Source organism: Micromys minutus (genome assembly GCF_963924665.1).
Source record: "Micromys minutus genome assembly, chromosome: 1".
In the NCBI taxonomy this organism is placed as follows: Eukaryota; Metazoa; Chordata; class Mammalia; order Rodentia; family Muridae; genus Micromys; species Micromys minutus.
The window spans coordinates 195,944,364-195,959,663 of record NC_137969.1 but is presented as its reverse complement, the minus strand read 5'-3'; the positions used below and the strand labels follow the sequence as shown (position 1 = coordinate 195,959,663).

The 15,300-nt window shown below is 38.3% G+C and overlaps 1 protein-coding gene across 2 annotated transcripts in view; it reads left to right on the top strand.

Annotated features, from left to right (window-relative positions):
- The window catches only part of PRKD1 (protein kinase D1), a 275,027-nt gene that overhangs the window by 248,855 nt on the left and 10,872 nt on the right, over positions 1-15,300 (top strand). For both annotated transcript variants that reach the window (XM_080918823.1, XM_080918822.1), the window contains one exon: positions 380-647. In XM_080918823.1, coding sequence (XP_080774949.1) covers positions 380-647 — 268 coding nt within the window. The remainder of the gene's footprint in view (positions 1-379; positions 648-15,300) is intronic.

The window sequence follows — 15,300 nt, the reverse complement described above, 5'->3', positions numbered from 1 at the left end:
GATAGTCACCATGGATTCCTTGAGTCATCTTTCTACTTATCCCTCATTCTTCACTTAAGTAAGTCTCTGGGATAAGGTCACCAATGCCACTTTGCATATTTTCCTACCTACTGACCAATTCTCAGAACTGGTCATACTTTATTTCCATATTTATCTTTGGTTGTTTGGATAGGAAAGATGGGGTTTACAGAATACTTTCATGAATGAAAAAGTAGTTTTATCTTATGACATAAACTACTTTCTTCATAATTAGAAGGTAAAACATAGCATTTCCTCTACCAGGAGCAATTAATGTCTGTATAATATATTTGTACCTCTGGCAGAGTTGATCTAATGTAAATCCAAACTCAACGTTTCAGCAAGTTGTTACTGTCAACAGGTGAAACTTTGTGATTTTGGTTTTGCCCGCATCATTGGAGAGAAGTCTTTCCGGAGGTCAGTGGTGGGTACCCCAGCCTACCTGGCGCCTGAGGTTCTGAGGAACAAGGGCTATAACCGCTCCCTAGACATGTGGTCTGTTGGGGTCATCATCTACGTGAGCCTGAGTGGCACCTTCCCTTTTAATGAAGATGAAGATATCCATGATCAGATCCAGAACGCAGCCTTCATGTATCCACCCAACCCCTGGAAGGAGATTTCGCATGAAGGTAATTCCTTCCCCCAAAGTGCCATTGACTTCAATCATCTATGTTGTGAGTTTACTTGAATTCTAAGATGCTCATTGCACTCACTGGAGTGGAAGCAAAAAATTGTTTAAAAGTGTGTTGAGAAGTAACAAAAAATCAAAATCTAAAATATCTTTTGATGAAACGTGTGTTTACCAGTAAAGAAATGGGAAGTTTATGCTAAGAAGAAAGGGAAACAGCCAAGAAGACGTGTTCCCATTGGGCATGTTGTCATAGATGTGACAACACTGAGCCTTTACTGGGGTTTTACATTATGCTTTTTTTAAAGTCTCACCAACACAAGTTATGACATTGACGTTTTTATTATCATACTGTATCCATTAATATTCTAAGCACTTTATCTCCTGCCTTACTTCGTGTGGCAGTGGAGAATGAATATTTTATTTTGCCACTTTCTAGAAATGTTAGAGCTTTGCTTTTGTTCAGTATGAGAACATACATATATGTGATGATTCCCTTAGAATAGGGTGCCTTGGCAATCGTACAGTATTTAAACTTATATTCTTGTTAATTCATACTTGACTCCTCTTAATGGAATAGTCATACTACAAATGGCAGCGGCTGATGGGCCGGGGCAGTAGGATATGATTAGTTCAGTGTTTGATAAATAGTTCTTTGGTGAATATACTTTGGAGTTCATTTAATTCTCATTAAAAATCCCTTAAAGATAGGTACTGTTTTAAATGTGTATCATGAAAACTAAAGGTAATAAGTGATATCAGGCACCCAAATCACTAGGCAAGTCAGTTACAGGGCCAGAACTCACAGACCTTTTGAGCATGATTGGTTGGCCACTAACCCTGTATTCTTGGTAGTTTCTTGGTGATGTATAGTTCAAAGTTCACACTAAGTATTCAGATTTCACTATTTATGTAAGATGGCACATTTATGTAAATATCGATTAATAAATGGATTAGTACAGACATGGGAAGGGTATAGGTAAACTGCCAAAAGGAGATGAGCCCCTTTGATACCGATGGGGATAAAGGACAATGGCTATCTCCATTATTAGAGCTTGAGTGGTTGTTACCATTAGCAACAACCTTTAACATCCTCTTAATTTCTTGTAAGTTATAGTTAGATGGATATATCTTAAAGGAATCTGGACTACCTACAAAAGAACTATGGCGTATGGCTAAGGAATTTAGAAATTAGAAAAAGACAAAACTGAAGTGTACATGTCTCTTGTTAGGAAACATTGGCAGTTAGACAAGGTTAGCCCCCATGCTTCATATCTTGAAAGCAGTAAAAATACCTTTATGCTACTGCCAGATGCAAATGAAAAACTTTCCTCCTTAACACCAGTCAGACACCTCCCTGTTCCTATTAATAGGAACAGAAGATAAAGACAGGTATTAATGGCTTTAAGCTACACTAGTAAGGAAATCCCAGTTTATACCCACAATATTGTTCAGAATCGAATGTAAAAAAGTGTGTTTCTAAAATAACATTAGATGGGTTATGCATTTGGAAAGATGCTTATTTATTTTCTTGAATTTCAGTTAAATTTAAAATACAGTCTCCAAATTTAAAAAACAGAGATTCACTATGGTTTAGTCAAACTGACCTGCATTTCTCAAAAGAGATATAGGACTAACTCATCAGTGAAGAATGGAAAGGACACCTTTTAGTAAAAGAGATTATGTAGAATAATTAAAATTCATTTGTACTTGACCGAGAAATATACATTTTATTTGACTGGGAACAGCTCAGAAGATTTTCCGTAACCCAAACCAGGTGACAGTGATACCAGTCCAGGTGGAAAAGGAAACTGTCCACCAAAAAGACTGAGCATCATCTCAGAAATAAACTGACCTCTGTTCCCATGTCCCCATGCCTGCTCCTGGTCTGTCCTTGCTGGAGAAGTCCAGGAGCTGTACTAATTGCTTATTGAGGTCTGGATGGCAAATGAGTTATTTCTGTGCCTCTGAATGAATTTATGATTGGGGAAAGAGAATAAAAACCTAAATTGTGTCACAATATCAGTTGAAGTGGCACAAAGGTCATTCTTTCCCACTGACTCATTGAGAGCAAACAATTCCTTGATTAGAAACTTCAGTGAGACTAGTAGTGGGTGATTGAAAGCATATTGAAGCCAACAAACAGACAAGAAAACTAGAAGCTGGTTTGGTGAACATCACTACTGTAGACCACTAAGAAGTCTCATGACACTTCAAACCACATCACATCCACTGAAAATCCAGATACCATGAAGTGAGAAGCTAGACAGTGTCATGATTGCAACAGCAAAAGGAAAGAGGTCAGTAATAATCTAGTGTCTAAGATACAGTTCAGATTGATACTCTAACCGATCATTTGCCTTCTTTGCTTCCTGACATTATCTGTAAAATAGGGTCATGGTTCCTACCTACATGATAAGATAATGTGCTGCTAATATCATGTCGATCTATCCAGGATCAAATGAGAGGTGGGAACACTAATTGAGAAAATGCATCCACAAGATTGGACTGTAGGGTAGCCTGTACAGCTCCAATGGAAGAGCCCCTCCCATATCCGAGGAAGGCATCCCTCCCTTGGAGGCTGTTAGTTCTAGGTTCCATTGGGGGAAAAGTCTGAATAAACCACAGGGAACAAGACAGTAAGTAGCGCCCTTGCATGGCCTCTGCATAAGCTCCTGCCTACAGGTTTACAGGCTCCTACTCTGCTTGAGTTCCTATATTCAGTGTTTTTGATCATGAACAGATATATGGAACTGAGAGTATAATAATCAATCTTCGCCTCAAGTCACTTTTGGTCATGGTGATGCATAATAGCAATAGTAACCCTAATGAAGACGGGGTGAAATAAAGTCTTGGAGACATGTACAAGCTGTATAAGCTAGGATAGGTGCAGTCAAGCTTGTGAATATTAAGTAAGAATACTGCAGAACCCCAAACTAAGCAGTTACTGTCACTAGTAAACAAAATCAGACAGGATAAATTTAGAAACTATATGCAAACTTCAGCTTTTAAACTCCTTAGGACTTGCTTTAATAACACGGCTTTATGTTTCAATAACAGAAACTCAAAGCAAGCAAATAGATTAATGTGTTGGAGTCTAATTTGGAAATGTAAAAAGTAAACCTTAGATTGAACTGGCTCCTGCAACCCTTACTTATTGTTTTCCCACTCTCTCAAAGCTGCTTTATTTATGGTAACTTTATTCTAAGGTTGTCTTTGTTATGGGGCAAATTTTGCCCCTGCTTTGTCCAAGATTATCTGTTCCCAACTGCTATACATGAAGTTAGACTCTTAAAAGACAGTCTTTGAATAGGACACCAATTATTTCTGCTCTTGTCCCATTATACCCTGGGATCAATCACTTAGTCAAACATCAGAGTTGTTAAAGTTGACTAAGAGAGAAAGGAAAGAATTTCAGAAAAAAGAAAGAAAAGAGATCCTAAACTAAAACCAAACAAACACAAAAGCATTAACAGGTAGGAAAATAAGATTTGGGTGCTGTGCATGTGTGTGTGTGTGTGTGTGTGTGAGAGAGAGAGAGAGAGAGAGAGAGAGAGAGAGAGAGAGAGAGAGAGAGAGAGAGAGAGAGAGAGAGAGAGATCATAAAAGTTTTGGAAAATGGGAAAAACACAGTGCATGTTAATAAACTGAAGTAAAAATATAAGACTAACTCACCCTTAAATAGAATCTGCCATAAAGCCTGTCCCAGTCAGGGTGTCTATTCCTACACAAACATCAAGACCAAGAAGTAAATTGGGCAGGAAAGGGTTTATTCAGCTTACACTTCCCACATTGCTGTTCATCACCAAAGGAAGTCAGGACAGGAACTCAAGAAGGTCAGGAAGAAGGAGTTGATGGAGGGATGTTACTTACTGGTTTACTTTCCCTGGCTTGCTTAGGTGACTTTTAGATCCCAGTTCTACCAGCCGAGGGATGGCACCACCCACAATGGGCTGGGCCCTCACCCCTTAATCATTAGCTGAGAAAGTACCTTACAGCTGGATCTCATGGAAGCATTTCCTCAACTGAGGCTCCTTTCTCTGTGATAACTTCAGCTTGTGTCAAGTTGACATAAAACCAGCCAGTACAATTGACCACTTGTCAACTTGACACACAAACACATCCCTGTTAAGCCTCAACCCTTACTTTCTTATTCATCTCTAAGACTTAAATAACATTAAGAGTTCCACAGTCTTTGCAAAATCTTACATATTAAAATTTTAATCCCTTTAAATTATCCAATCTCTTTTAAAATTCAAAGTCTTCTTTTAATTCATAGTCTCTTAACTGAGGCCTCCACTAAAATATTTTCTTCCTTCAAGAGGGAAAAATATCAGAGCACAGTCACAATCAAAAGCAAAATCAAATTCTAACCATTCAATGTCTGGGATCCACTCACGAACCTCTGGGCTTCTCAAAGGCCTTGGGTCACTTCTCCACTTCTGCACTTTGTCACACACACCTTGTCTTCTAGGCTCCAACTGCCTGTTCTCCACTGCCATTGCTGTTCTTGGTGATCATCTCATGGCACTGGCATCTCCAAAGCACTGCTGTCTTCCTGCAACACGGCTTCACCAATAGCCTCTCACAGGCTCTCTTCATGGTGCCAGGCCTCAACTCCTTTGCATGACCCCTTCAGACCTGAGACATTAATTGCCACTGAGGCTGAATCTTCATCAATGATCTTCCATGGCCTCTCACAGTGCTGAGCCTCAGCTGCTCTTCATGACCCCTTCATGACTTCAAAACCAATACCACCTGGGTGACTGTTACACATTACGAAGTCCAGCCACAGCACAAGGTACAACCTTGTTTATCTCTGGAACACAGCTACTTTGTGCTCTCAGAAAACACTTCCCAGAGGATTTCACCTAAGTGATGTTGGTCTCTGCTTAATCACCACTAATTTCTTAGCTCCAGCTGACCAGCATCAATAGTCCTAGTAATGCAAAGGTTTTAATTTAGTAGTTCTGGTATCTTGTTAATGACAGCTGATTCTTCAGCCCCAGCTAACCAAAACCATGGAATAGTCACAATCAAAACAGCAACAGCCCTGATAAGAGTCTTTTATTTTTCCCTCTGAAATTTCACAAGCCATCCTCCCGATCTTCTACACTGTTCTCAACATTATGTTCCAAGCTCCTACAAAACATCCTACAGAGCTCTTAATAGCCCAGTGACTCTTCTAGCTCAGAGTTCCAAAGTCTTTCCATAGTCCTCCCCAAAATATGGTCACATTGTCACAGAAATACCCTATTTCTGGTGTCAATTTGTCTGAGAGTTTCTATTTCTGCACAAAACATCATGACCAAGAAGTAAGTTGGGCAGGAAAAAAGTTTATTCAGCTTATACTCCCCACATTGCTGTTTATCACCAAAGGAAGTGAGGACTAAAACTCAAGAGGTCAGGAAGCAGGAGTTGATGCAGAGTTGATCCATGAAGGGATGTTACTTACTGGCTTGCTTCCCCTGGCTTGCTCAGCCTGCTTTCTTATAGACCCCAGGTCTACCAGTCTAGGGATGGCATCACCCACAGTGGGCTGGGCTCTCCCGTTGATCACTTGTTGAGAAAATGCCTTACAGCTGGATCTCATGGAGGCATTTCCTCAACTGGGGCTCCTTTCCCTGTGTTAACTCAAGTTGACACAAAACCAGTCAGTACAGAGCCACACACTGAACACACTTAGTGTGCAGGAATTCATACATGAGCTCCTACCTTTGAAGTAAATATTCCTATTGACTCTAATTTACAGGTATAGAGACACAAGAATATAGCTATGTAACCTGTATGAATATTGGCAGTTTCAAATCCCAAGTGTTCCCCTTGGCTAGATGTTCCTATCCACAACACCTCCAGCCTCCTGGTTTTTCTTTAACAGATCATCTATCCTACTATATTTACTTTTACTGTTTTCACTATTTTACCAGAGAAACAACACAATATTTTAATTTCTAAATGTATGGGGAAATTGTATCATGTTTAATGAAGAACTGAATCAACAGACAATTCTATGTGTATAATTGTGGTGATTTCACTCAAGTTACTTATCTCAGATTCTTAGTTTTCTAACTGCCTGGGATATTGTGAGGATATAGATGAGGTTGTACTAGAAATTCAGTGATTGACAGAACTATAGTAGTTTATATAATTTTATCATAGTGTATATTCAAGCCTATTTCCAAACTATCTCATCTATCCTATCTATCTATCTACCCATCTATCACAAGTCCATGCATCTAATGTGTATATTAGTTTTATACATATATTTCACTATACTTGTGACAGCACCACTAAATGTATTGATTTAGTCATAGCTAAAGTGAAATAAAAACACTGAAGTTAAATGATACTGAGGCTGGAGTGATGGCTCAGTGGGTAAAGATTGTCATGCAAGTGAGAGATCTGCAGTTCTGCTTGGTGGCCTGTCAGTATTTCTAGCACTCTGAAGGCAGAAATAACATCTTCCAAAGAAACTAGCCAGCTAGATAGCCATATCAGTGAATTCATGGCCCAATTTAGAGACCTTAAATCAATGAATAAGGTTGAGATAAACTATAGAAGATTCTTGACCTCAACCTTAGACCTCCAAATGGATGCTCACATGTGTGTAGTCACATATATGAACATAATTGCACACATGACCACCATATGCAAAGATACATAAAGTGCTATGTGGCTTATCTGAATGTAACCAAATTTATGTATAATGTGCAAGGGAAGCTCCACAGAATGAGTCATGATATTAAAGCACTGCACAAAGGAGAAAGTCTTCCAACAGAGAGTTTATTACATTAGACTATTCTAATGCTATTTGTGGTGCTATGTTTTATTTAATCACTTCTCCTAAGTTATTCTTATCATTACTCGTGTATCCATCACTACAATGGCAGTTATACATGGCTCACTATCACCTCCATCTTCATCTCAGTCCAGATTATGATAAGGGCTAAGCTTATCCACTCTATTACCTTATGTCCTCTCTTAGAATGACCAGGGCCCATGAAATATTTTTTAATGCTCGCTTGCTAAGTTTACTTCATCGTATGGAAAGGGAATTCACTGTAAATTAAATAACTTCTAAATGTCCATGCAAAGCTACAGACAGTTGCATTGCCACTCCTTTCATTACATTATTAAAAGTTTACAACAGAGCAGACACAGAATTCTCTGTTTCTCACATCTGGTGTATCATCAGAATGATTCCTAATATTATTAAGATAATCCAAATCTTGCAAATGAGACTCAGCTTATAACTCAAGAAGTGGTGCTGTGGTGGCTAAATTTGAAAGAAAAATGAAAAGTAGGAAAACTGGCAAATAGTAACAGCTGGAAAGTTAGTAAGACACAAAAAACTACTAGTTTTGCCAAGCCTTTTTTGGTCTAGCTGTAAGTGGTCTGTAGACTTTCAAATTTGCCATGCGGATAGTGAGAGGAGCTAAATTAAAATGTGGATGAAGCTCCTTGTCTCTGCTCACTATCTTCTGGCCAGAATGAAAGAATAAATCAAGTGTCCAAAACTTCATCTCTACCAAAGGAGACCAAGAAAATTAGTGAAGTACTCTCTAAGGTCATATGCAGATGAGATAACAAAGCCCATTATATTTTGCAAAAGAAAAATAATAGGGAATTGGTTCTTATTATCTCAGAAAAAGAATTTAAAGAAAAAATAAGTAAGTGTTTCATGGTTCTATTTGAAAACAAGGTTGCTGCTGAGACTTAACACCTGTTGAAACACCTGGCAGGTGGTGATCCTCTGAAAAATACTGAACAAAAGTTACAGATCCCCTCTGTTATTCCTAGGATGTTTTAAAGCTACGTAATTTATCTCAGGTATTTACCATGCCACAAAATATTTTTATATATACATGATATTATAAATTATATATATGATATTATAAATTATATATATATACACATACATATATACTTGCAGAGAGTATGAATCAAAAAGAAAAAAACACTGGGATAATTTTTCCAAAGGAAAGAAACATAAAATCTAGGGCAACCCAAATAGATGTGAGGGAAGTGAAGCTGACCCACATGAAATGATTTTAAGCAGTTCAAGGAATATGAAGAAAAAGAACTACAATCACATAATGCTTAAATTATCCTTGGCAGGAGCATCAGTATAAAGAGGAGGGGTTGTGGGCAGTAGGGTGCTTGTACAATGGGTTATTACCTAGAGTTTTTCAAATAGCAGCAAATGTATATAAATTATTCACATATTGCTATTCGTTGATGCCTATAGGTAACCTTTAAACTAAGGATGTCTTCATTATAATCATGCAAAAGAATGTGAATAGTGGAACTTTTGTGTCCCTGAGAACAGGCTACAGGTGGTAGATGAGACCCAACTTGAGATCTATAAGATGCTTCCTCAGCACATATGTGTAGCAGTGTACATGTGTGTGTGTGTCATTTAATATACAGTTTAACAAAAGATAAAGAACTTATAATAGGGTCACCGAGATTGCTCAGAGGTAAGGATACTTTACACCAAACCTAACAAACAAAATTCAATCTCCAGGACCCAGAGAGCAAAGACTTCTCCTCAGACTTTCATATATACTTTGTGGCATCTGCACATACTCTCATACATACATACATACATACATACATACATACATACATACACACGCGCACACACACAGGCACACATGAACATATACATTCACACAGACAGTAAATACCTTAAAAAGAGAATTCAAAATAAATGTTTTATATAATGTCAATAGTTATTATACTTGTGTATACTAGAATTTACCTCTCCCATAATTTGTGCCTGGCTTGTACTAAATGACAAAGGTGTCCAGTTCAAGTAATTTAATAAGTAAATTAATAGGGAGAAAGACAATGTCCTGAAAGTTGAAATGATGAGTCTTTTCTTGTGGTTTCATTTCTTGAGATAAGGTTGTGATATGTAGTTCTTTCATTGTGTATCCTTGTCATAAACTCTCAGCAATCCTTCTGTGTCAACCTCCTGAGTTCTGCAATTATTGGCACCTGCAACCAGACGAGCTGATTCATCACCTTTAATGGAGCAAATTACATTTATAAATTGTTCGCGAAATATCTGTGGTAGAAAATTACATTCACTTGACCTTATAAATGTGCAGACTATAAAAGTATGCAAAAATAACCATTATCCACCAGTTATAATTGTCATCTCAGAAGCTTACTGCTAAATAAGCTCGCCATTTTTACTTCTTTCTGAGCCCTGGTGAGCTGGTTCAACTCAGCTGTTCTGGTTCAAAACTCCTCTCCAAAATGTCTGATTCAAACTGGCTTCTCTTGTCTTCTGACTGAATTGCTGTGCTTGGCATCAAACTAACTCTGGCAGTTTGTTCTAAGTTCCTTGCACCATCTTATTTTTTGGTTTCAACAGCCTCCACTGACCTGCACTGCAGAAAGTGCTCAAGCAAATCAGAACTCACAAATGAACTCAACTAAACTGCCCTCCCCTTCTGCCTCTCTCCCTGCTGCTCTTTTGCAGCCTCTCTTTCCTGTTTGTTCTCTTGAGAGTTGGGCATATTCTAGTTCTTTTCCACTTTTTTATTGAATATTCTCTGTATTTACATTTCAGATGTTATCCCCTTCCCCCAATCCCATTGTCTCCATGAAGGTGCTCACTCTCCCAGCCACCCTTTCCCTCCTCAGCTCCCTGGCATTTCTCTACATTGGGAGAACATGCCCTTACTGAACCAAAGGCCTCTCCTCCCGTTGATACCAGAGAATGCTATCCTCTGCTGCATTTGCAACTGGGGCCATGGGTCTCTTCATGAAAACTCTTTGGTTGGTGTTTTAGTCCCTGGTAGCTGTGGTGGGTTTGGTTAGTTGATAATCTTGTTCTTCCCATGGGGTTGCAGATCCTTTCAGCTCCTTCAGTCCTTTCTCTAGCTCCTTCATTGGGGTCCCTGTGTTCAGTACGATGGTTAGCTGCAAGCATCCTCCTCTGTATCAGTATTGCTCTAGCAGAGCCCCTGAGGAGGCATCCATATCAGGTTCCTGCCAGTAAGCACTTCTTGGCATCAGCAATAGTGTGTGGGTTTAATGGCTGCATTTGGGATGGATCCCCAGGTGAGGCAGTCTCTGGATGATCTTTTCTCCAATCTCTGTTCCTCTATTTGTCCCTTTATTTCCTCCCATGGGTGTTTTGTTCTCCCTCCTAAGAAGGACGGAGGCATCCACTTTGTCCTTTCTTCTCCTAACCTTTCTCTCATGCATCACTTTGCACCTCTCTAGTTTGTTACTTTCAAATATGCTGCTTTCTTCTACAAGCTAATCTTACCTCCATTATTTTGGATTAACGGTGCATACTAACAGCATGTGTGTATTCCAGCCAGAAGGATTACAGGTATGTCATTCTGCTGAATCACACAGACTTAGAATGTCTTCGGATGTGATTGACAGCCAGAGTAACTACGTTGCTCGATTAAAATTCCTCTGCAAAATAAAAAACATAGGCATAGAAGTTTCGGAAGACATCTGCTTTTCTGAACTTATCATTGAACAAACTTAAAAACACAGGGTTAGGGGAAGATAAGTACAGTCAGAATTTGGGGGTATGTAAGGATGGATAGCTGAGAACTTAAAAGCACTGGCTAACCTTGGCTAACCTTACCTTGAGACTGCATTTTATTCCCAACATTCATGTGGCATCTCACTAAGGTCTGCAACTTACCTTCCAGGGATCCTAATGGACTCTTTTGGCCTCTGGGCATCAGGCCCAAAGAAGGTGCTCATATAGATGTGCCAGAAAAATACTAATGCACATAAAAGATTAAATAAATCTTTAAAAACATGTAGCCATGCTTTCATTTAGAATTTTATAGGAAATCAGTAGAAAAGTAAAGAAAATAGGTGTTTTCTAAGTAGTGAGAAGATGGGGTTTTATTTTAAGTTTCCTTATGGACCTGAATCTTTTTGTTGGTGTGTGTGTGTGTGTGTGTGTGTGTGTGTGTGTGTGTATGTGTGTGTGTGTGTGTGTGTGTGTGTGTGAGAGAGAGAGAGAGAGAGAGAGAGAGAGAGAGAGAGAGAGAACTTTTAAAGCAATCAAAACCAAAAGTAAGCAAAATTTCATGGACCAAAAATAAGGGTTTAAAAATGAATTAAAGACTGGGTTTTTTTTTTATTCTTTTTTTAGTTTTGTTTTTGAAAAATAAGTATAATTCTGCCATAAATGATATAAAACTTGTTCAAAGTTTTAAATGAACTACATATAGCATTTGAGTATATCTGTCACTTACCACCATGGTCTGGGGTTCTGTTTTCTTCTCTGTAAGACCTGTCATGACAATGTCTCGGTGACTGGGTAAATGAGGATGCCACCTTGACTCTGTGTCTGCCATGTGGACATGAAAGAGAATTTCTGATGGAATGTCAATGGAATTAATTCTTTTACCCATATCCCGTTGTTCCCTCCAAATCATAGCAAAGGTTATGTGGGTCCTTTACATGTATGACTTGACTTTTAATAGCTTTTGCTTTTGCCAGAGTTATTCTTAGAAGGACAAAGTGATATAGATAACCAGACACTAAGGGCTGCAAAGCTGATGAAGAGAGCTGTAGTCTGCTTCAGTGTAAGCTGCCTCATTACATTACATGAATAAGGACATCCTTGCAGTGAGGATTTGAAAGCAATTGTTCAAGTGAGAGTACATTGCCCTCATCGAATTGATGTCTTCAATTAGAGATGTGCATTACATTTGAGAAAGGTTAGTAATGGGCAGGAAAGAGATTACCTTTTCTTTCCTTCTGAGTTGTGATACTCCCTCATATGCCATTAGGGAGGCAAAAGGCAGTAATCAACACAGAGGCAGCCTGGGAAATTGTCTCACAAGGAGACCCTGACCCCTGCAGACAGAAGATCATTTTCTGTGTTCACAGGTGAAGTCTGAAAGAGCACCTATTCCTGGGCTACCTGCAGTGTTGTTGCTGCTCAGACCTGGAGTCACATGACTAGTTACTATTATTAAAAATTCTGATCAGAGGAAGGCTTGACATATCACATATATAAATATGAGGAAGAAAATGGAAATGCCCTTGCACTGATTTCAAATCTTATCCTCAGTGCAACATTAGGTAATTATCAAATTGGTATGATTTGGTGACAACAGTTTCCTCACACTGGTGAGCCCTACCAGCATCAACTGTATATTCATGCCTCTTTTCCCTCTAATTTATCATCCCAGTCGAGCTCAGTCCCCTACTGTATATTGTAGATTATATGATACCTCAAAGTATCCAATAACTGCTAGATTTATCTTTTATTTTAAAAATAGTTTTTTTTTCAATTCAACTTAATAAGTTCAAAGAAAATTGGCTGCAAGTGTGTCCCCTGCCCCCAAACTGGAAACTACAGCCAGTACAAATACAAATAAAAGCTAAATAAAAGGTGAGTGCCATTAGCACATGGTACGCCTTCAGAATGCAACAGTGATCCAGAATGCTAAACAGTTCATAAATAGTGCTTTGCCATGAAATGGAACCAGCCTAGGCCCTTCCTTCACAACTTTCTGTTCAAAAAAGATGAGTAAGCTCGAAAATTTAAGTTTTGGTTAGATAAGACCCAGACATGTGATGGTATAAGGAACAAAAGAAAGACAATTGCCATCTTACTAATTAAGCTGTGTGTAACAGTTCATGAAGCAGGCAGATACCACAAGCCTGCTGAGCTTTAATGAATAGATTGATTTGTAAACATATTAACACCACTGTCAGAAAGAACAGGACGCAAGAGAGGTGCTGGGACTAGTCAGAGAAGTGCTTCAAAATGCTGTCTGGGTGCCAGGCATTTAACCACAGTTGATAAAGTGAATTGAATATGTAGGTCAGAACCTCTGGGAGGTAACATTTTAAATGACCTCAGTTTAAAATTCTGGAACTAGATTTAATTTTTAGAAGAGCCTTTTATTGTATTTATTATAAGGAAAATTGATGGTTGTGAGCCTGTGGTGATTTGAAAAACTGTCCACCAGTAGAGCGAGTTTATATGTTTCTGTGTACATATATAGTTTCTGAGAGGTAATGTGGGAAAGGACTAATTATCAGGAATGCAAGTTCGGTATGGTTAGTATGATTTTCCCAAATAAATGGCCATTTGATAAAATGGTCAGAAATTTTATCAGGATAGTTGATATTGTAATTCTCCAAAGTTGGCTGTTTGTTTCCATAATAATAAAATATTTGTGTAATATTTGAATAAAATTGAAAATTGTGCTACTGAAGCTCTATCATAGTTGAGCTGAAATACAGCTTCTACACCCATTGTAGATGTCTGAGTAAAGGGACAATGTGGGTAAATATTTGATGTTTGCCTCTATCTACAAAGGCAAAGGAGAATACTCAAAAACAAACATAGTAATTTATCAAAAATATAAAGCATCTTACCTAACACTTATCTTACCCCAGAGTATACCAATACACTGAGCAATTATTCAGGATATTTTTAGTTTCTTCCAGTCATAGAAAGTATGAAGGATTAGAAGAGCCCAAGTTCTCTTGGTTTAAACCAAATTTAATAACCAGAAGGACACTGGAGGAAGAATTCTTATCACCACCTCTTTTCCAAATGGAGCCTCAGCCTTCATGAGTGGCACTCTCTCTCTTCTCCTGGTGATTCTGATATAAGCACAGTCTTCTTTGCTTATGTTACTTTTAAACAGAACCTCAGATCAGATCTAACTTTGGGTTCAGTGACTCTTATTAAGTATAATACGTTATAATAAGTATAACACTGGCACATTGCTGTAATCTCTTATAAGCCAGACAACCAATGATGAAAGCCAACTTGTGCTACATAGTAAGACTATCCAATATGATGATGATGATGATGATGATGATGATGATGATGATGATGGTGGTGGTGGTGGTGGTGGTGGTGGTGGTGGTGGTGGTGGTGGTGGTGTAGAATCATAATCAGTAACTGTGAGGTCTAAGGCTTTACCTTGTGCTTATACATGTTTTTCCAATTTATTTATTTATTCATTTTACATTCCAATCACTGGCCTCATTCTCCCAGTCCCTAACTCACACAGCCTTTTCTCCTACCCTCCCTCCCCTTCTCTAACCCATATTTCACAATTATTCAATTAAAAGTTAAAAGTTCAGAGTATTGAGGTATCCAGATAGTGGATCTAGTTTCATTTGGCTGGGAAATGTTTTCTTACAGTCATCACTTATTGCTCTAGACTGTAGCCATTTGGGGAAGTATTTGTGTAATCCAGCTCGTTAATTATTATCAGCATTTTCTGAACAGGTAATAAGCCTGCGAGCTCCCTTACATATTGATTCTAAAATACTGAGCAAGATATGGTTCAGAATAGATTCTTTTTTTTTAATTGAACAATCTTATTTTAAAAAACAGAGAGAAATGTACAGAATTTAAAACTGTTTTGCATAAATGAACACATTTTTGTCATTTGATTTTTTTAAAGGTTTGATAGTATACATTAAAATCAGAATAGATTCTTAATGTTTTCTACATATTTAGATCCATTTATTCAACAGTACATGGCACCATGGTAACCTGGCTATTAACTAATTTCAGTGTTCTTGTACCTTCAACCTTTTGCAACACAAAATCTGCCCTAAAAGCGAGCAGTCCCAGAACTGGCAAGGATCCATGGACAGATACACCTGATCACCCTCCACCT